Raw genomic sequence first — 21,786 nt, 5'->3', positions numbered from 1 at the left:
TCCCGCTCGATCTCCGTCACCGTTCCGTAAATTTAGAACTCCCGGGCCTCTTGGGCGGGGAAATGACCCGGAGCTGCTGTGGGTGAGGGTGGACCGAGCCAGCCGCCGGCGGATTCAAACTCTTGGGCTTCCGGGCTCCTTGTTAGTTGATGGACAACTGTCAAATCCTTCGCGTTGCCAATGAACGTGCTGCTTTTAGCTCCCGGTAGTAGCTTACTGTTCAACGTGACACGTTATTTGTCCTCCCTTTTAGGTTCTCTGTAAACCCGAAAAATCCCCTCTGGATCCATACTCATGAGTCTTTTGTTTTTAAATTTTTCTTGTGGTACAAAAGAGTGAAAAATTGATTTAAAGGGATCAAAGACATAAGAGGTAAGACAGCGAAACTCAGAAAACTGAGTCAATACGTTGGGCTTGGCAATGATGATTCTTTTTTAAGATTTATGTGTATGAATGTTTTGCACACACACATGTACATACACTGCACATGTGTGTCTGGGCCCTGTGGAGGTCAGTAGAGGGCATCAGATACCCTGAAACTGGAGTTACAGATGGTTGTGAGCCTAGGAATCGAACTCGGGGGTCTTTGGCAAGAGGCTCCAAATGGCTGAGTCATCTCTCCAGCCCCAACAATGATTTCTTGATTAACCTAAAGCACGGTGATGATAAGAAATGCTAGGCTAGTGGCGATGGGAGAGATGTTTGTACAAAACGGTGGGTGTATTTAAACACTTAAAAATAATTAGAATGAAACTGAAATGTCCAATTTTATGTTATATATTTTATCACAATAAAAGTATGAATACAAACTAGGCAGTGGTGGTGCATGCCTTTAGTCCCAGCATAGGCAAAAGCAGCTGGCCTGGTCTACAAAGTGAGTTCCGGGACTGCCACGGCTACACAAAGAAACCCAGACTTGAACAAAGGATATTTAACACTGTAAAAACAGAACACAAACACTTATATTACGGAATTAGGACATAAAATGTTATAGTTCTCAGATTCTTCCATGAATGGTTCTTTTCCCAACCATATGGTTTTTTATTTGTTTTTAGCATTTTTATGCATCTCAGCCTTGATATGACCCCTGTGTGTTATCATTGTATATCTCTATCTCTATAAGTAATGTTTGGTAGTTTTTCTGCAAGTACCCTAACCAAAGCCATTATTTTAAAGTGTCCACATCTGCATGCAGCTGTAGTTCATTCACCACATTGCCTTTGGAATTCATTAAGTAACTATTTGTCTCGTTGCTATACTACTGTGCTATGAATAGGTCAGTTATTTCCTCCCATTTACTCTTCCCAACAGCACATCACTACGCTCTCTAGTGCTCAACTCCAGGGCGGGAGTCTGTGAGTGTCTAGGGACTGTCAGTAGTGATACCACTATGTAAGATGTCGTCATGGCCAGCTTTGCATGATGCCAGTTTCTGTACATTGTTTTGTGAACTGTCGACGGTTTTATTCGACCCTCCCTCGGTCTGCATACTTGATAAGTTTTAAAGAGTTCTACATCACCTATCTACTGAGATGAAATGTTTGGTTTATGATTTGCGTTTCTCTCAAGCAAACTGTCTACTCGTTGCTTATAGGTTATTCCTTTTTCCTCTTCAGTGAAATGTATGTCCATAGTTACCCAGAAATCGTCTGGGTGACTGCCATAGAAGGACAAATCACCTTGAGGGTATTGCAGGAAGTTCCTCATGGATGGGTAGAAACGGGCTTCCTAGAAGCACAGGCACACTTTAGAGAGTGGAGGTAACTCCGATTTCTGGGAAGGGGGTGTGAATAAACCCTTTATGCTTTGTAGTTATGGACGAAAGAAACCACTCAGGTGCTAAAACAGGAAGGGGACTCCTCCCTCCGTGGAAACAAGCAAGGCTCATCCAGATAGGTTTAAATCATTAAAGGTCTGAGTTTGTGTCACCGAGAAGTCCAAGGATAGGATACGTGTCACACTGCTTTCTCAGTTTGATCCTGAGGTTTGGGAGCTCACTAGAGCTCTGAGGACATTTTCTTGACTTCTGAAGTCAACCTTAACCTCAGGCTGGGTTCTATACCACCACCACCATCACCACTACCACCACAACCTCCTCCACAACAACCATTCACCACCACTTCCTCCACCACTGCCACCCACCATCAGGCCCAGCACCAACACCAGCACCACAACCTCCACCATCACCACTATCAGCATCACCAGCATCTCCTCTACCACCAGCACCAGCACCAGCATCAGCACCACAACCTCCTCCACTTGGATTTACTGTGACCCAGTCATTGTTCTAAGTGTTTAATTTCTATCAGCCCATTGAATGCTCTAAGTAACCCTCTGTGGTGGGCACTATAACCCCATTTTATGTCTGTCAACACTAAGGAACAACACCACCAATAGCTAATGGATCTGCCTGCCTTTGCTTGATCCAGAGTGCTGGATCAGGTCTGTACCTAGCAGATATGCTGTGTCTCTGGTTGAATTCCACCATTCATTCATTCAGTGTGAAAGCCCAGACTCCTCAGGAAAAGGCCCGGCATACATGTGCCCATCTATGTCCCTCAAGCTTTTTCGTAGGCCCTGCCTGCATGCTAGGCAAGGGCTCTACAATGGTGTTACCTCCCAGGCCACCCTTTTCCTTTTAATTTGAAATGTATCCTCACCTAAGTTGCTCAGGCTATCTTTGAACTTGTGATCCTCCTGCCTCTGCCTCCTGACTAGCTGGGATTAGAGGCTTGTACCACGAAACCAAGTCAGAGTACGAATTGAAATGTTAGTTGTAAACAAACAGCATTTATGGGCACATAGGCATGTACACATTAACAATCATGCTACTCGAAGCCAATTCTTGTGGCTGGGGATAGACAATCTTCTCCTCAACCTCCTGAAATCACATAGATTCCTACAGGAACTGGGTACTAGGTATGAAACAGGGAAATAGAGACAGACAATTTAATCTGGTCACAGGAAAAACGAAAAATCCCGTCTATGGATTTGAACACCTGGCCTCAGCTTTGCTCCACTCTATGATGCTAATTTTCTTCAACATCCACAGAGTCCTGTGCATCTCAGGTTGAGGGAGAGGAAAACAAAGGGCAGGAGTTCTTAGGTGATGTCCAGGGTGGTCATGGCATGGCTACAGCAGGCCAGCGTAGAACACAGGCTCCTGGTTAGCTCTAGCTGATTGGATGGAAGAGCAGGCATAGCAACTTAACCTGGAAACACGATTTAAAAGTTTCTATTGGCTGTCTGTGTTGATGATGGAAACCAGGGTGCCTGCCTGAGCTTCCCAAGAGGTAAAGCCAGGGTAGAGCCCAGCCCAGCTTAGGGTAGGAAGAGAAGGACAGAAGAGCTCGCTCATCCTATGGCATTAGCAGAAATGTGGATGCCACAAGGTGGCTGATGAGAGGAAGGGTCAGGAGAGTGGAGGAGCTACAGCCAAGGAGGGTCCAACCCTGAGAAAGGATTTAACCATCAGAACCATCCCATGAAGGGAATGATTGGCTGTATGTAGGGAGGCCATGGCCAGTGTTTTCTAGTTCAACATGGCAGCTGTGTTGAGCTGTGCCTCTCCCACCACTGTCTGTCTTTGGTAACCGGCTGATTCACCAGCCTTGATGCACAGTAGCTCATGGGTAATGAATGAAAGTTCATGTTGGGGCTGGGGGGTGAATAAGAGTGGAAAGGGGGCAGAGGAGATAAGAGTGGAAAGGAGACAGTGGTATTGCCTCAATCCAGAGTGACCTGGAACAATGGGAGGTGGCTTTAATGACATCTGAGAACAGGTTCCTGTGGGATGGGTTGTGGGGGTTTAAATAATCTATATTCGTGTTTAGAAAAATCATAGAAAAGGGTATTGCTGTTATAATACAAAGAAAAATAAGCCGAGTCTCCCAGTGTGTGCTTATTATTTCTAACAATTGAGAGACTGACACAGGAGAATCTCAAGCCTTACACCTGCCTGAGCTACAGAGCAAGGGTGTCTCACAAAACAAAGCCAGTCAGGCAAGGTGGGGCACACCTTTAATCCCAGCACTCAGGAGGCGGAGGCAGATGGATCGCTGTGATTTCAAGGCCAACCTGATTGATACAGTAAGTTCCAGGGGTCCAGAGGGGCCAGCTATATATTAAGATCCTATCCATAAGAAGAAAAGAAGGAAGAAAGAAAGAACTAGAAACAATTAAAAGCGACACAACAGACACCATAAAGCCCCTTGAATGCTTGGGATAAACTGAGGGGGTGGGGAGTGGGGTACTTCCCCATGAAAACTCCGTTTACCTGTGGAGTAGTTTGCTGTATACATTGGTCCACATCCTGAATTTGTAGTGGATGTTTGAATGGAGTTTCTTATTTCCCCCTTAGGACTATGAGGAGAATAAGAACATGGGACACTAGGCAGGACACTGAAGAGGGCACTAAACAGTTGTGGGAGTGTCTGCTCAGCAGTGTCCACTAGAGGGCAGAAAAAGAAAGGGACTGGACACTTCCAACTGTGACTGGAGACCTGAGCTGCTTCCGCCAAAAACTTCACTTAAGGTAAGGACCTATGTTGCTTACCTCTCTCTCCCCTTTACACAAACTTGATTCTTCCATAATTTAGGAAAGGCCTTCCTGCCACTATCCCATTAAAAGTCTGATCACCTTTCTTTCATCACACACACACACTTTCATCTCTCTCTCTCACACACGAATTATATAGATATATATATATGCGTTTATATGCGTGTGTGTATATATACACACACATATATATGCGTGTGTGTATGTATATGTATATATATGAATATTTATCAGGTGTAATATAGCCCATGCTGGTCTTGGCTTCACTGCCATGGCTGGAGATGTCTTTGAGGTCCTGAGCCTCTGACCTCAACCATGCTAGGTACAGAGTCTGGTTTTATACCATGGAAAGGAAGAGAAGACCACCAAACTTCCTGGTCTGTTATTTATCTTCCTACAGCACGTCCTCAACATCCAGTAGGCATCAAACTTCCAGTCTCACAAATAAAGGTCTTTATCTGTTTCAAACAGACCAACGGCTGGCTGACTGTCTGTCTGTAGCTGTGACATTGCAAAACAAGTTGCAGTCCTCAGGAGAGCCAGGGAGGGAGGGGGCCCTTGCCTATGGTTGTTCTCTTTAAGAGGCAAGGAAGAGGTGATATTCAGTCTCTTAAAATTAGAAGGCAGAAAGATGTTCCCATTACACCCAACAACTGGGACCCTAGACTCCTTCATGTGTCACATGCTTATCAATAGCTCCACCCCCCACTACCCCCCAAAACATTAACCTTACTTGCTGTGTAACTAACATTGGCCTACTTTTGTCAGACCTAACTGGCACCATGCCAGCCCACATGGCTAAATTAATCAGACCAGCAGTTTGAGATCTCACGTGTTTCAGATTCCATTCCCAGCACCCTGGAGGGTTGGGAGGGACTGAGGATGGAAGCCTGGTGGGAGAAACTTCACCCAAATCCAGGGTTTCTCTAGCCTCAGAGTAGCCTACTCTCTGGTTTCAGACCATTGTATTATAATCCAAACTTATATAAAAGAATCAAGGCAGTACAAAAGACAGGAGAGAGAAAGAAAAGGGCAAGACTTTCCTGAGAAATAAGGAGAGAAAAGCAAAATAAAAATAAGGATAAAAAGACAATCTCTGCAGTATAGGGGTCTCCGTGGTGCTACTGCCAGCTATGGCCAGGGCCTTTTGGGTTGGGAGATGTAGCTTACCAAGAAAACACTTTCCTGGCACGTGCAAAGCCCTGGGCTCAATCCCCAGCGCTTCAACTTAGCAGGAAAGCATTTAACATTTTCAATAACCTTGCTCATTGTAACAGGACTTTTGATTAGCCTGAAACTGTGCGGGGCTGCGAAGCTGACCCTGATCAAATGGTTCCTGGCAATTTCCCTCAGTAACTCATTCTGCAGCCAGACCTGCTGCTGTTCATCTGTAAAGCCAACACTGGGAAGGCAGAAGCAGGTAGATATCAAACATAAACAAACAAAGAAAATATACAAGCCAACTCTGTGTTCAGCCCAGAACGTGAATAGCTGGATGGCATGAGGTACCACCAGCAAATGGCTTCCTGGTTGACACATGACACCCTCTTTTTTTCAGTGGGAGGATGTGGCTTCTTCCCCCACTGTGTTATGTACCTCATGGCCAGCACCCCACAACCCTTTAACCTTGTTAGTATAGAAGAAGACCACAATGCCCTTCCAGTCTCTCCACTGCCGTGACACAAGCAGTTCTTTCTCTGAGCTTGCAAAACTGTAGCTGTCCTGGAGGAAGCAACACCCATGCTCTGAAAAATATATATATATATATATATATATATATATATATATATATATATATATACACACACACACACACACACACACATATATGTAGTGAGCCGCTGTTTCAGTGGCTACACACGTGCATTTTCCAAGATGGCGCTGGTCTCATGTTTCCCCAGCAGTAAACAATCATTCTGCGCAGCTGCTAGGCAGAAAGAGCGCCAAGCCACTGGCCTATCCCGAGGTGTAATATTGGGTGGTGAGCGAACAGCCATTCAGAAGTGAATACGTCACTCTAGGGTGTATTTAAGGGAGCCTCTTCCGGTTTCTTCCGTCTTTCCGAGTTACCGTGTGGAATAGTAAAGTTCCTCGTGGCAGTACACCCGACTATCGCCTCCTGTCCTTATTCGCGGGAGAAAAGGGATTTTGGGGGTGCTCGTTACACATATATATGTATATGTACATATATACATATATAATTCATATATACATATATATTCACATATATATGAATTATATATGAATATATGTAATATGTGTATATTACATATATTCATATATAATTCATATATATATGAATGATATATATACACACATATATGTATGTATATGCATATACATACACATATATACATATATACATACATATATACATACATACATATACACACACACATACATAACCTAGAACATGATTGCTCCTAGGTATGGTGGAGGAGAAAGTTTATTGTAGATAAAAGGAAAGCATCCCAAGACACATCTGGGAGAATCCAGAGTGAATATGTCCAGACTGACAGGGCCATGTAGGGAGAGGGGGAGGGGAAGGGAAAGGAGAGGAAGGGGAACCTGGTGTAGCAGCCAAGAGGCAAAGGTACAAACAGGGCAGGTAATTAAAATGTCTGGATTATATAGGGAAGGTCCTCTAGGAAGAAAGGGCTATAGAATTCAGGGTAAGGGGTGAGGTAAGCCAGCCATACCAGGTAACAAGCAAGGACTGAGGCATGCTGGGAGAACTTGGAGGCCAGGTCTGCTTTGGTATGTTAAATAGGCCCCTCACCCCTTGGTCCAGGGTTTGAAACATAATACAATCCTATGTAACTAATGAAGTGGGTGTCTGCTAGGCAAGACAAAGCAAAGGCTGTGCTGGAAGCAACAGTGTAATGCATTCTGGGAACTGAAGTAAGTTCAGCATGGCCAGAGCAGAGCTGAGTAGGTGGCAAAAGATGAGGCTGGAGACAAGTGTAGAATAGTGTCCTCCATTTCTTTACTCCCACAGTCCAGGGCAGAGACTAGCAACATTATCATCACCCAAGCTCCACAGAAGCGCAGAACTGTCAGCTCAGCTCCATGTTGGGATTCTGACCAGGGACAAATGGCTGAGGCGCATATTTTAACTACCTGTGTGGACCTGACCTCCAGGTTCTCCCAGTATCCCTCGGTTCCTAAGAGTTACAAGGAATACCAAGCCTTCTACCCTGAACTTTCCAGCCAAGGGGCTGGGCTTCCCCTCCCCAAGAAGCTCTTTCCTATAAAATGCAGACATTTGGGTCTCTCTCCTCTCTTCCGAGAGCGCTCTTTTCTCCTCCTGTCCCCTCCCCAGGGCGACTTCCATGACCTTGTTACTGGGACCAGTGAACCTACCCAAGAGCCACTTCACAATAAACCTGCCTCTTTATGTCCTCTAATTTGGCTTAGAGTTGACTTATTTCACCCGTGAAGACTAACTTACCATTCCAGAACTCATGCACCAGGGTCTTCATTTCAAGGTCATCAAGTGGTTCGATCTACTGTACAATCTGAGATGCCCTCATCTGAGGACATTCGCCAGTTCTGAGTGGAGAGTGATGGGCCCCTGAAAGATTAAACAGGAAAGTCACAGAAAACTAACCAGAAAACTAACCATTCTTGTTACAGTGTGGGTCAGCAAAGACCCACAGAGGGGGACAAGGTGGGTAGCTAGGGCGCGTGGGTCTGCCCTGGGCTGGGCCTGAATTTTTGCCAAAAGGGCATGGCTTCTTTATTAGGGAGACTTCCTAGGGCCACAGGGCTGTCAGGGGGCAGCATCAGTGGCTATGGGAATGCAGGAGAATCAGAAGCGAAAGCCCTTCTGGTTGGCACACGTTGCCTTAAAGTAGAAAGTGAGCAAACTGGTTTCTATCTACACTTCACACCTGTTATGTGTGCATCATGCCCACCCATCCCTGTGGCAGGGCACCACTGCCAGGGTTACTCCCATTACACACCTCACCCCCCCCACCCCACTTTGCATAGCCTACATGTAAGGCAGGAAGCTGGCCAGAGTCATCTGGAACCCCAGCAGCCTGGTGGCATTGAGCAAGGATGATTCTGATCTGTAAAATTTGGCTTTCAGAAGTATTTCCCTTCTCCTGTTAAAAATATCAACACAAAAGAGCTGCTAAGGACTCCTACGCAGCAGATACTTGGGGGAGGGGCTCTACTTTAAGCCAAAACCAGAACATTTCACAACTAAAGAACATGATACAGAAACAAAATTCGTCTGCCAGGGTTTCTCAGAGGGGCCAGGAGAGAGCCGACTCAGTTGATACACGATGATCTCCATACAAACATGAGTTCAATTGCCAGCACCCACATCAAAAGCATGTGGCGGGTTTTATAATGAGATGCTTACAGTCTCAGTTTGCAATCCTACATATCTGGGCTGGTAAAGAATAGTAGATCTCCATTCTAATCTACCCAGTGAACCCCAAGTCCTAATGAGAGACCCTGAGTTTGACTTCTGGCCTCCACATGCATAGGTATACAAGTCATACACATGTACACACACACACATATATACACATACACACATATACACATACACACATATACACATATACACATACACACATACACATACATACATTATACATACACATATACACACATATACATGCATACACACACATACACACATACATATACACATACATACAAACATTATATATACACATATACACACATATACATGCATACACACATACACACACATACATATACACATACATACAAACATATATACACATATACACACACATATACATGCATACACACATACACATATGCACACATATACATATACATGCATACACACATACACACATATTCACACATACACATATACACATGTACACACACATACACATATATACACACATATATATGCACATATGCACACATATACACACATACACATACATACACACATTATACATACACATATATACACACATATACATGCATACACACATACACATATGCACACATACACATATACACATGTACACACACATATACACATATATACATATACACACATATATATACACACACACATATACACACATATATACACACATACACACACACACATACACACTTCTTTTGAACAAGCCAAGGTGTAAAAGGGTTAAGAATCCAAAAGAAAAAAATCTAGATGGCTTTTTAAACCAAATACATGCATAATTAATATGTGTTGTGGCCTGTGGTACCCCACGCTTGGGGGCCAAAATGTCGGGGACTGCACTATCAATATTGGAACCCTCACTGCCAAAAGCCTTGGGGGCTAAATTGTTAGAGTCTGCGTATTGCCCCAGGCTGCTCTAGTCTGCGGGTCAGGGTTCAGCAAGAGAGAGAGTGAGGACAGACTCGAGGAATGGAGACCAGACAGAGTGTGATTCAATCCCATTTATTCTTCAGTCTCTCTTCCTAGTCCAAGTCCCAAGTCTTGAGTTCCTAGCCCCTAGTTCCTAGTCCCTAGTGCCTCCAGGTTCCAAGCTTCTTTCCAAGCTCCCTTCCAAGTGCCTATTCCAAGTGTCTAATCCTAGTTGTCTGTCTCAAGTCTTAAGTGCCTACTACTTAATTCCAAGTTCTTCCTCCAAGTGCCAAGTGCCTAATACCTAATAATTTCTTCTGTCTGCCTCTCGCCTTTTATATGTTTCACTTCTAAACCACGCCTCTAAGTCATGCCCTTAAGACACTCCCTTAGGTCTTATCTCTAAATCACACCTTAAAGTCAAGCCTTTAAGTCTAGGCTCTAAATTATACCTTTAAGTTTCACACACCAAAGAGAAGATCCTGAGTATCTAAAACAAGATGTTATTGGAATGTGCTCAGCTGTTATAGGCTATTGTAATCAAGTCTCTTGTCAGGGTATGTGGCTCAAGATGGCTGCAAGGATGATAGCCGCCTTCTGTTGGCTCCCCACAAATATGGCAGGCCAATTTCCCAAATACCCCTGCTAAATAGAAGTATAATGGGAACCAGTATGCATTTCAGCATTATTCGGGGTGAACCTACAGCCAAGCCAGTAGGGGAAGATGACTCCAGGCTCTCACATTCTGCACAGTCTAGGCTAACTTGACTGTTAACTAGGTTAACTTGTTGGGTTTCTAGCCCATGACAACCTGGAGCCTGCATTGGAAAAACAGACTCTGAACTGAGACCTACAGACCACTCCCCTGAAGGTGGACTCACAGCTGTGGGCTCTTTCCATAGCAGATGAGGAGGGGGCTGCGGACTGAAGGGAGGGATGCTCCAGGGCTGGGCAATTTAGACCTGTCGCCATCACCAGCCAAGAGGCTGAGAGACTATCTTTCCTCCAGGGATAGGCTGGTGGGCTCGCTAACTCACTCTGCGAAAGGAACCAGAATCCATGGCATTAGTGTTCCTTCAGGTGACGGTTGTTGCTAATAAAACTGAAAACAGGTGTACTGACGTGAGTTCACGGTTCCCAAAGACCCACTAATTCAGAAGAGCACTGAGCTATGGCCAGGACACCAGATGTTCAAGGCTCCAGGACTCACCCCCTAGAAAGGGACAACAGGCAGGTGAGATGGGTCCAGAGAGGCCCTCTCGCTGGGCATTTCCACCTTGGACTAATGAGCCAATCTCTCCCAGCCTTACCATCTCTTGCAGAATTGGAATTTATCCTTAACTGATATGGAAACACGTCTTCCTACCCAATCACCACGCAGTTGCTGTGTGCAGCACATGTGGTCTCACCCATGGCCGGTGAGTAATACTCTGAGCTGTTTCCTCTGCTTAACTAGGTAGGGTTCTGGTCCACTCTTCTGCCCAGGCAGCCGACTTTCCTCCTTCCTAAAAGCATCATTTTCTTCTCTTTCTTGAGTCACTCTCACACATGCTGTTACCTTCCAGTACAGTGAATGGTTCTCACCCTTCCGCAAGCTGTGACCCTTTAATACGGTTCCTCGTGTCGTGGTGACCCCCAACCGTAAAGTTATTTTGTTGCTACTTCCTAACTGTAATTTTACTAGTCGTGAATTATAAATAGCTGATACACAGGATATCTGATCTATAACCCCCACCCCCCCGTGAAAGGGTCATTCAACCCCCAAAGAGGTCAAGACCTCTACCACGCATACCCTCTAATGCGCATCCCCCGAGACTTTACCATCCGTGGAATATAAAACACGAGTCGGGTGTATCTGCAGAACGAGGACTTTTACTCTTTATCACACACGTGGGAAAACGCGGAAGGGGTGAGCTGAGGAAGGGGCTTGGCTTAAATACAGTCTAGAGTGACGTATTCACTTCTGATTGGCTGTTCGCTCACCACCCAACATTCAGTGACTATGGCACGCCTCTCTGCCTAGCAACTGCGCAGATCAATGTAGCGCCAACTTGGGGTGGCAGATTATATTGCGGCTCCTAACAAAGACCCACTGGTTGACCTAGTAGCTCCCATTTGAAGGCAGTTACCACTTGTATGTGAAATCGGACCTCGCTCTCTCCTGCATAGCTGTCCGGCCACCATCTGTTTATCTGATGTCCTTCACAGAAACAAAACAAAAAACCAGACACCTACGCTTCCTGCCCTGGGATTGCACTTAATGCCACCCCTCCCCCACCTCCCTATTCCTTGCCATCTCCCCTGTATCCCTACCTTCTTCTGCCTTTCAATAATGTAGGAAGAACTGATCCTTCATCTCCTTGGTTTTCTTTCTTGGCTTCCGGGATGCACATCCAGCTTCTACCTTCCTCCCCATAGGTGGTTCTCTCCCTTCCCTTAGTTCCCTTTAGGGGCTCCCCAGATCAGTTGGAGACCTTTCTCTATCTTCTGTCTACCCATCATCCCCGGGTTCTCTGGGATTACTCATAGCTCTAACTCCCTGTGCCAGCTGTGACTGCCAGTTCCACATCTGGCTACAGCTCATCTATATCCTCAATTGTTTAATAGATTCTTCAAGTGAGATGACTTCAAATCAGAACCCCAAAGACCATAAGACGAGTGGTTCTCAACCTGTGGGTCGAGACCCCTCAGGCCAAAGACCCTTTCATGGGGGTTCAGATATTAATATTTCAGTTCACAACAGTTGCAAAATTACAGTTATGAAGTAGCAACAAAAAGGATTTTATTGTTGGAGGTCACCACATGAGGAACTGTATTAAAGGGTCACATCATTAGGAAGGTTGAGAACCTCTGTGATAATGACCTTAAAAGGTCAGATCAATACAACCTTTTTTGCTTAAAGCCTATGGCAATATGAATTAGTCCTTTGCTTTCTTGCCTATTGCCTGCCTCTCTGAAGCATGTGGTGCCAAGGATGTGGTGGGCAGGGAGGACTGCTCTCTCCCTACAGAACCAAGCAAGTCTGGTGTGTGGAGTAATGGCAAATACGCAGTTACAGATTATCATGCACCAAATAGCACTTTAAGGAGATGACATCATTGCGTAGACTCCGCCCACAGCAGGTTCCCAGTAGGTGTGGTTATTGCCATCCTCATGGTTGGTGAGTTTCACTGAGACATGTCATGAATCACAGGCTATCTGTAACCCATATTTATGCATATATATATGTATATATATATATATATATGTATATGTATATACATATATATACATATATATATATATATATATATATATATATATATATATATATATTTATTTATTTATTTTACCTCACATCCAGTGGCTACTTCCATCAAGATGTGGGCTCCCAGTGGATTTGGGGTTGCCAAATTGTGTGGAACTTTTGATGGCATAAAAATAGATTAAGGCTCAAGTAGCATTAGCTTCTGTATGATGTGGGAAAACCCTCTCTCTAGAACCCAAGGCCACCGGTACCAAAGCAAAACTACTGCCATCCAGCACCCCACTCACTCCTTCTCTGGAAGTTCATTGCTAAAACACACAGAACACCCCAGGAATCTATTCTCTTAGCTTTGGCCCATGGGGTCAGACTGCCAGCTCTGTCCAGCATGGGACACTGTTCTTTCTAATCATGTTCTTTCTAATCATGCTTTAGTCACATCTATAACCTGGGGATAAAAGCAAACACTGGCTAAAAAGATGAGTTAATCTGGCTTGTGGCAAACTCCAGAGGTTCTAGTCATTAGTCTATGCAGATCAAAAGGCCAAAATATTCACTAAACTGGCTGGCCTGGAGGGAGGGGCTGACTTGAGCTTCCAGGGCAGCAGGGTTGTACACTGCTGGACTAGCCTTCCCTGCAGTGAAATGCTCTTCAGTTCTTGGCTCCCGGCCCCTGGCTCAGTGTCTATTAGAAGACCAGCTGTTCTGGTAGTTGCTAAGATGCTTAATATGCAGTGAGACTGGAGGGAAGGAGGAAGTGACTTATGGTTAGGCAGAGACACCCTGAAGTCACTTGTGTTTCAGGAGAGGCAAGAGGCAGAGTCCATTGGGTTTCTGAGATGCAGCTATAGTTTGTGGAAAGAAAGAGCATGCTGGGCCAGTGCTGCTTCAGCAGATTGACTTCAAAGAATCAAAAATGGTCCTCAGGACTGATAGCCTGACTGAAGAAAGCCCATAGTGCAATAACACAAAACCCAAAGAACCCAACTGTTAAAGATTTTTCTTTATTCTATGCATAGGAGGGTTTGCCTGTATTAAATGTATGAGTACCACATTTGCCTGTACCCAGAGGACGGAAGTCAGAATTAGTGGAGTTACAGACAGTTGTGAGCTTACCACGGGAGTGCTGGGGACTGAGCTTGGGTCCTCTGCAAGAGCAGCAAGTGCTTCTAACTGCATCTCCTCTCTCCCCCTCCCCTTCCCCTCCCCTTCCTTCTTCCCCCCGCCCCCCTCCAGCTTCAGAAACTCAGTTTTTAAAGGGGGCAAAGGATTTTCAGACAACCTCTCTGCAGATGTATAGATGGCCTTGGAGCAGAGATGCCAGGTATCAGTGGTCGCCTTGGGAATACAAACAGAAACCATAGCCACCAAGTCATTATTATAAAAACAAAGGACACTGCTGTTCGTAAAGTACAATGGTACAGTCACTGTGGAAAGCATTATTGCAGTTCAAAAAAAATGTATATGCACACACTTATCATATGGTCCAGAAAATTCACTTCTGGGTATACACACAAGTTTTAACAACAGGGACTCAAAACAAGTGGTACACCAGGGCGCACACAAGAGTTACTAACTCACAGCGGATGGTGTGTAGGAGCATCTCAAGTGACTATCAGTAGTCAAAGGGGCACCAAATATCCTACAAACAGTGGAATACTGTTCCGCCTAAAAGGGAAGAAGCTGTATGTGTGCAGGGTGGGGGAGAAAGGGGGTGGCACAGACATTTTAATCCCAGCACTCAGGAAGCAGAGTCTACACACACACACAAAAAATCCCCAAATCTAAAAAAGAAAGACAGACAGAAAGAAAAAGAGTATGTGTAGGGGATTATGACACATGCAAAAAATACAGTTGAACCTTGTAACATGCTAAGATGAATGCCCAGCCATGAAAGGAACAAAGTTACCTGATGCCACTTACAGTGGCATCCTGTAAGGAGATACATTCAAATTCAGAGAGGAAGCAGAATGGAGTCAGACCAGGGGCTGAGGTGAAGGGGAGTGTGGGAGTTACTAACAGACACAAAGTTTGTGCTTTGGAAGATGAAGTTCTGCTTGTAGGAAGCCAGTGGCACCACAGGGATGTGAACATAGAGCCTCTCAGAGCCAGATGCTTAAAACAGGTTAAGATACTCATATGATTATGTCACCAGGACAAACAAGACCACCTGTTCGTTAGTCACCACCACAGCTTTGCTCTGATTTAGTGACTATTCACTAGTTTCTAAAGTCCCTGGTTTGGAGGCTAAAAATAATATGTATTCTCAACACCTCACACTTCAATCAGAGGAAGAGAGAAAGAGGAGGGCAAAATGGGATTTTTAAAACAAAGGTAGTCTGGACTAGAAGCCATGAGTGCATTAGAAATGTAACTCCCAATATTCTATATATTTGGCCAGGTGATCCGCTCTGTTGTCATGAATGGGTTAATCCATTTGCATAGTGATGGGTTATCAAAGGAATAATTTGCCTTTACAGGTAGGTCTGTTAGAAAAGCAAGCCTGGGAGCTGGAGAGATGGCTCAGTGGTTAAGAGGACTAGAGTTCAATTCCCAGTGCCTACACGGTGGCTAACAACAGTCTGTAACTTCAGTTTCAGGGGATCGAGTGCCCCCTTACCATGTGGTGATAACAGGAGGCAAAAAACACCCATCTACATGAAATAAAATAAAAAGCAAGCCTAGCCTGCAGCTCTTAGGAGAGTAGCCCTGCACATCACCCAGGCTGTACCACAGAGCTTTCCCTGATGATGTGAGTGCAGGGAGAGCCCTTCCCAAGACTTGCCATCTGTGCCAGCAGCAGAACTGGCCCTGCCCCTCACCTGGGCAAAGCCGGAGAGCTGTTCCCCACCAGGTGAACTGGCCCTGGCAGCTCGGTCCTGGAAAAGCTGTAGGACTGGCTAACTCGGCTACCACCCAGGCCACATCCCAGGCTTTGAATTGGCTCACTCCAGCATCTACCCCATCTGTGCGCGACTGGAGCGCAGGAAGGACTGCTCCTTCAGAACCAAAGATGCAGGCTCTCCATGACACAGGGCAGCCACAGGATATCCCAGAGGAGTCCTGATGAGGATCCAGTATTGATGGCGTAGCAGAAGCCAAGAGGCCTTGAACCAGACCAATGACTCATTGCAACAAACATTTACAAGTAAAGACTTTTGAACAAAAGAGTGTATTGTGTGATATACCACAGCTTCCATGGTATTGATTGATTGATTGATTGATTGTTTCCTTTTGCAGGAGTTGCAAGGACGGTATGGAGGGATGGGGAGTGGGACTGAGGTGTATGATCTGAACTTTTAAAAAAATGAACAAGAAGTTTAGAAAAAAGCAAGCTTGTCCATCCTTCATAGGCCCCTTTGTCATATAATAACCTTTACCCACCTTGGGACTCTGCCAGATGTCATGTAAACAGATGCTGGTACATGAATGTGAATGTCTTTAAACCCACAACTGCACACTTACATAAGTTAAGATGGTGGCAGCTTGTCTTCCAGCTTCCTAGGCTCTAGAACTGTGAGCTAAATAACCTTAATTCTTTACAAACTACCCTGTCTCTGATACTGTGTTACAGCAAAAGAAAGCGGAACAAGCTGGGTCAGATATATAAACCTGGGCTTGAGAGGACGAACACAAACATAAACTAACCATAAATATGAAAGAAAAGACTAGTATCACAAACCTATACTTCCAGCTACTCAGGAGGCTGAAGCAAGAAGAGTTCAAGCAATCCTTTGGCTACAGAGTGAGTTCAAGACCAGCCTGGGGTTAGTAAGAACTCATAAAGACAGTCTGTGTGTGTGTGTGTGTGTGTGTGTGTGTGTGTGTGTGTGTGTGTCTGTCTGTCTGTCTGTCTGTCTGTCTGTCTCTCCTCCTCCTAAAAGCAAAATAACATCCCCGCAACCCTCACAAACACAAATGTGAAGAGGTTGGTGTGATACTTCTCCACAGCGGTGGAATTAAACACAACAGGCTTGAAAGAAATTGGGAGCCAATAAACCCCTGATGACAAGGAGCAGGTCAGGCAAGGGAAAGATCAAGGCTGCTGTAAACAAGAAAGAGAATTACTACAAACAGGGAAGTTAAACCCATCATCATTGCGGAAGCAACAGCAGCTAACGTCTCCTGACACTGAACTTTTCAAGCAAAGCCGCTCTGTGCTAAGGGAGAGAGAAGAGACCCTTATCTAGGGTAGCATCTGTACCATGATGCGCTTCCTGGAGCATGGGAGGGTGTGAGCACATGAGGGTAGAGAGGTGACAAACAGTGTTTGAAGTACCATAGAACGACTGGACTGGGGAGAGACCAGGGATGGGAAGGAAGCAATGGAGGGTTTCCAGGAGGCCATCCTTCCTCAAGGTGCACACTTTGGCTGTCCCAAACGTCAAAATGCACTCGAAAGACATTCTCCACTCACTCCAAATGCAGAAATATTTATTTTGGTTTCCTTCATTGTTTTTTGGAAATTCTGTTTTTGGTTTATAAAACATAGAAATAGCCAACACTGAAAGCAAACATTCAAAACCCCGTTGTGACAAATTATCGACTTCCTGTGCAATTAAGAATTACGAATATGAAGTTAGGCTACCAAATAGTGTTATTACAATGACGGTTCTTTAGTGCAAACCCGGTTGTGCTTCAATAACACACGCACTGTCACACAGCCAACAATAGTGGCTTCAAATGTATAAACAACAGCTTGGGTAGGTCAGATGTGGCAAAGACTCGCAGTAAAGCGAAATGCTGTTAATTTCCCAGATTAACTTAGAAAAAAATATACCTTGGGAAGTAAATCCCATGATATGATTTTTTTTTCCAGATTTCTTCACCCCAGATTTTTGGCTTGTCAAATGCATTTCACATAGATCAGGTAGTTTTATAATAAGGATAGTTTCTTATTACTGTCCATTTTAATAAGTACCCATGTATATCAACTCCCTAAATAGTTTTGAAGACATGCTTTGCCTGAGTTTAATTGGGAGGAGAAAAAAAAAAGCAAGTGGATCACCACATTATCATTCGCTAGGAAAACCACGTTTGGAGCCCAGAGGCCGTTGCAGACACGAGCTGGTTCCAAGACGAGCAGGTGGACAGCGATGGAGGCATCACAGTTGAGCATGGCCGATCCAGGTCATTCTTTGAAATACCATCTTCATTGCAGAGTCTAAGGCAGGATTTCTTCTAACCCCTGGGATGAAGGGGAGGGAGGCAGGGGACTAGATTTGGAGAGGAGTCTGAGAACATCTGTGTGAGCCACAAGCTGCTGGCTCAACTCAGGAGCCACCTTTTTTTTTTTCTTTTTCTGAGACTGGGCACCCACATTGTTCCGAGGAGGATCTGAGGTTTCCAGCAGGCACAACAGGGACCGTTTGGAAGCCTTATAAACCAGACAGGTCATGTGAGTGTACTGTATGTGAAGTGGTGAGGGAAAGGGGCAAGGGGCGGGGAAGGGGTTAAAAAGAAAAATCTCTGGTCCACTGTGACTTTCTTCAGCCTGGACAGTTGTTCTTAAAGGGACAGCTTTCCTCCAGTGTACTGTACTCTTCAGAGCAGCAGACAGCTGCAGAATGTGCAGCAAGCAGCAGACATATCAGAAAGAGCAAGTCCTAACCCCTCAGTTACAAAAACAGGAGACAGAGGTTGTAACACCCACCTTATTGGTTGAAGAAGTCTTAAATAACTTAGCACTTTTATGGGTTCCCCTTTACAATGTTTAAGGCTCGTTTTGGAAATTGTGTGTCCCCAGGATCATGGGCTGCAACACAGGTGACTGTAAGTAAGGCAGTGTTCCGTGCCCTCGACTATCCCTATGGTGAGACCCTGTGGACAAGTCCGGCATGGCATTTCCTTTCCCACACTCGCTGCAGGCAAAGTTACCAACGCGAAGGCCATTGGTACGAGGAGGATTGTGGAGGTCGCCATTTCTCCTGTCTTCTTCCTCACGTTAGATCTTGATGGTGGAGTACAGCTCGTCTATCTGAGACCTGAAATAGTTCCGCAGCTCTGGCCTTTTCGCCTTCATGGTTGGAGTAAGAAGGCCGTTGTCAATAGAAAATAATTCTGGGTGCACAGCAATGCCTTTGACCTGTGAATAAACACGACTGTTAAAGTGGAAGGAACACGAGGACAGACACACACACATTCCCTAAGGAGTCTAAACAAAAAGGAAGTTCTCAGAAGGGATAAAAACCATTAAGGCGCCAACCCACCCTCACCCTTCAGTGTGCTTTCTCAAGCAGTGGATGTGGGTTGTTGGGACAGAACTCAGGACAGTGTGGTAACCTCAGGGAAGAGAGAAGTGGCTTATTGAGTAAGCACCCTGGCACTGGAGAGATGGCTCAGCGGTTAAGGGCAGTTCCTGTTCCTCCAGAAGACTCAGGTTCAAATCCCAGAATACAAGGTGGGCAGCTCACGACTGTCAGTAACCCCAGTCCAGATTTGATACCTTTGGACTCTTTGGCACCTGTATTCATGTACAAATATGTGTATACACACACACACACACACACACACACACACACACACACATCTTAAAAAAATCCCTTTATATCAAACTATTCCTAGTATTTCTTTAGGCCCACTCTCCAACCTTTAAGATCTACTCATTAAAAATCTTCAAGTCAGGGCTGGGGAGATAGCACAGGGATACACTGGCTGGTCTTCCTGAGTTCTGAGCTCAATTCCCAGCAACCATATGGTGGCTCACAACCATCTACAATGGGAGGTGATGCCCTCTTCTGTCATGCATGCACAGGTGCAAATGCATGAAATACATAAATAGATATTTAAAAATCTTCAAGCCAGACTCTTCTATACTGAATTCATGCCCTTGATCAAAGCCATACCTGTTCAAATGGCTTCAGACCAGCATCCTTCCCAAGTTTCACCATGTCTTCCATGATAGCTTTATTGATATCCTAGTAATGTAGGAAAAATCAGATTATTTTCTCTCATATCTATAGGTACTGAGGATGGAGTGGAGAGACGGAATATGGCCAGGACATTCCAAGCCTCACCTTGTTCCTGCACAGTTCTTCGAAGGACCCTTGAAATCCTCTCTTCTCGGCCCAAGAAGGAAGGCTCTCAACGTCGGGCACCACAACTGCTATGAGAAAGGCCTACAACACAGACAAGTGACTCACTACAGTTGTTTGCCTGCACCACGGGCCTGTGGGATTATCCGGTAATATTACGGGTTGTCTCTCAGAATGCTATTCCTTTCCAGGGCTGGCTGAGCCTAGATGAGGAACTATCATCCCCAAAGTTCAGACACAACCAGTCACTGGAAATCAAAATCTAACAAAAATCTAATTTCCATTTACTTCAATATGTACCTTTTTACTTGGTTTTGACTTTTGCTTTGAGACCAGGGTCTCATGTAGCCCAGGCTAGCTTTGAAGTAGCTACATGGCTGAGATTGACCTTACACTCCTGATCCTCTCACCTCTACCTCCCAAGCAGTAGTATTACATGTGTATCATCATGTGAGGCTGTGTATACTTCTGGAAATTTTGAATACTAAATTTGGTTTTCAACATTAAATATATATAATTATTATTCAACATTAAATATACATAATTACAACATAATTTTCTCAAAAGAATGATTTAGGATAAATATCCCAGTATGAGGGAGGCTGAGGCAGGAGGATCTCTGTGAGTTGGAGTCTGGTCTACAGAATAAGTTCCAGGACAGCCAAGATGACAAAGAGAAATCCTGTCTCAAAACAAAAACGTAAAACTTGGGGGTGGAGAGAGGACTTGGTAGTTAGGAACACTTGTTGCTCCTGCAGAGGACCTAGGTTCGGTTCTCAACTCCCACACAGGGGCTCACAACCATCCATAACTCCATCCATGGGGTCCAATGATTTCTTCTGACCTCCACAGGTACCATGTGGTGCAAACATACATGCATTCACACATATAAAATAATCTTTAAAAAATGTAAAACTGTGTTATATTTTGTAACTGTTACTATTTTTATTCAAAGTTAAATTAGAAACCCCTAGTATCTTTATCCCATTACTATTAGTACTCCAGATCAATTAACTAGAGTCAAAATAAAAATCTAGAAACTGAAGAGAAACAACTTTGGAGGATAAGGAAGGCCACTGCAGTAAAACCCAACAGTGGGTCAGTGCTAGTCTAGACCACATATATAAAGGTCAATGGTACTGACTCAAACTGTCAATCACCTTTCTGTTTTAACTCTTGAGACAAGGTCTCCCTAAGTAACCAGGCTGGCCTCTAACTCATGATCCCTCACCCTCCCAAGGGCTGGGCCTGCGGGCATGTTCCACCATGCCTAGTTGCCCATCACCTTAAAAGTCCGTCACTTGGCAGTGCCCAGCAGCAGTCTAACCTCGGAAGAACATACCTGCAAGCTTTCTCCGTGGACAAACACCTGGGCCACGGCCTCACTCCGCAGGTAGATATTTTCAATCTTTTCTGGTGCAATGTACTCTCCTTGGGCTAGTTTAAATATGTGCTTTTTCCTGTCGATAATCTTCAAGGTGCCATTCTGTGTACCAGAGAGGAAGGGGCGATGGGTGAGCTCCAGGCTGGTTTCCCACCATCTTCACCGTACAAAGTATTTGAAGTTGCCTAGGGCCACATGGCCATGCAGAGAGAGATCCCAGAGCCCATGTGG

The 21,786-nt window shown here is 44.9% G+C and overlaps 1 protein-coding gene and 1 long non-coding RNA gene across 5 annotated transcripts in view; one reads left to right on the top strand and one right to left on the bottom strand.

Annotated features, from left to right (window-relative positions):
* The first annotated feature begins 72 nt into the window (after positions 1–72).
* On the top strand, positions 73–21,657 carry LOC143434691 (uncharacterized). The gene is made up of 3 exons (XR_013104397.1): positions 73–372; positions 4,361–4,534; positions 20,100–21,657. It is a non-coding gene; the product is annotated as an uncharacterized LOC143434691 (long non-coding RNA).
* Positions 17,555–21,786, bottom strand: part of Acsl1 (acyl-CoA synthetase long chain family member 1) — a 66,440-nt gene continuing 62,208 nt past the window's right edge. For all 4 annotated transcript variants that reach the window (XM_034520380.2, XM_034520383.2, XM_076914112.1 and 1 more), the window contains exons 18-21: positions 21,514–21,657; positions 20,154–20,255; positions 19,983–20,054; positions 17,555–19,222 (exon numbers count right to left, since the gene is read on the bottom strand). In XM_034520380.2, the coding sequence (XP_034376271.1) occupies positions 19,082–19,222; positions 19,983–20,054; positions 20,154–20,255; positions 21,514–21,657 (459 nt within the window). In that variant the 3' untranslated portion in view covers positions 17,555–19,081. The remainder of the gene's footprint in view (positions 19,223–19,982; positions 20,055–20,153; positions 20,256–21,513; positions 21,658–21,786) is intronic.

This window comes from Arvicanthis niloticus, chromosome 16 (assembly GCF_011762505.2).
Source record: "Arvicanthis niloticus isolate mArvNil1 chromosome 16, mArvNil1.pat.X, whole genome shotgun sequence".
NCBI classification, from domain to species: domain Eukaryota; kingdom Metazoa; phylum Chordata; class Mammalia; order Rodentia; family Muridae; genus Arvicanthis; species Arvicanthis niloticus.
Note: the sequence above shows the minus strand (reverse complement) of the source record. Positions and strands in the feature narration are given on the sequence as shown.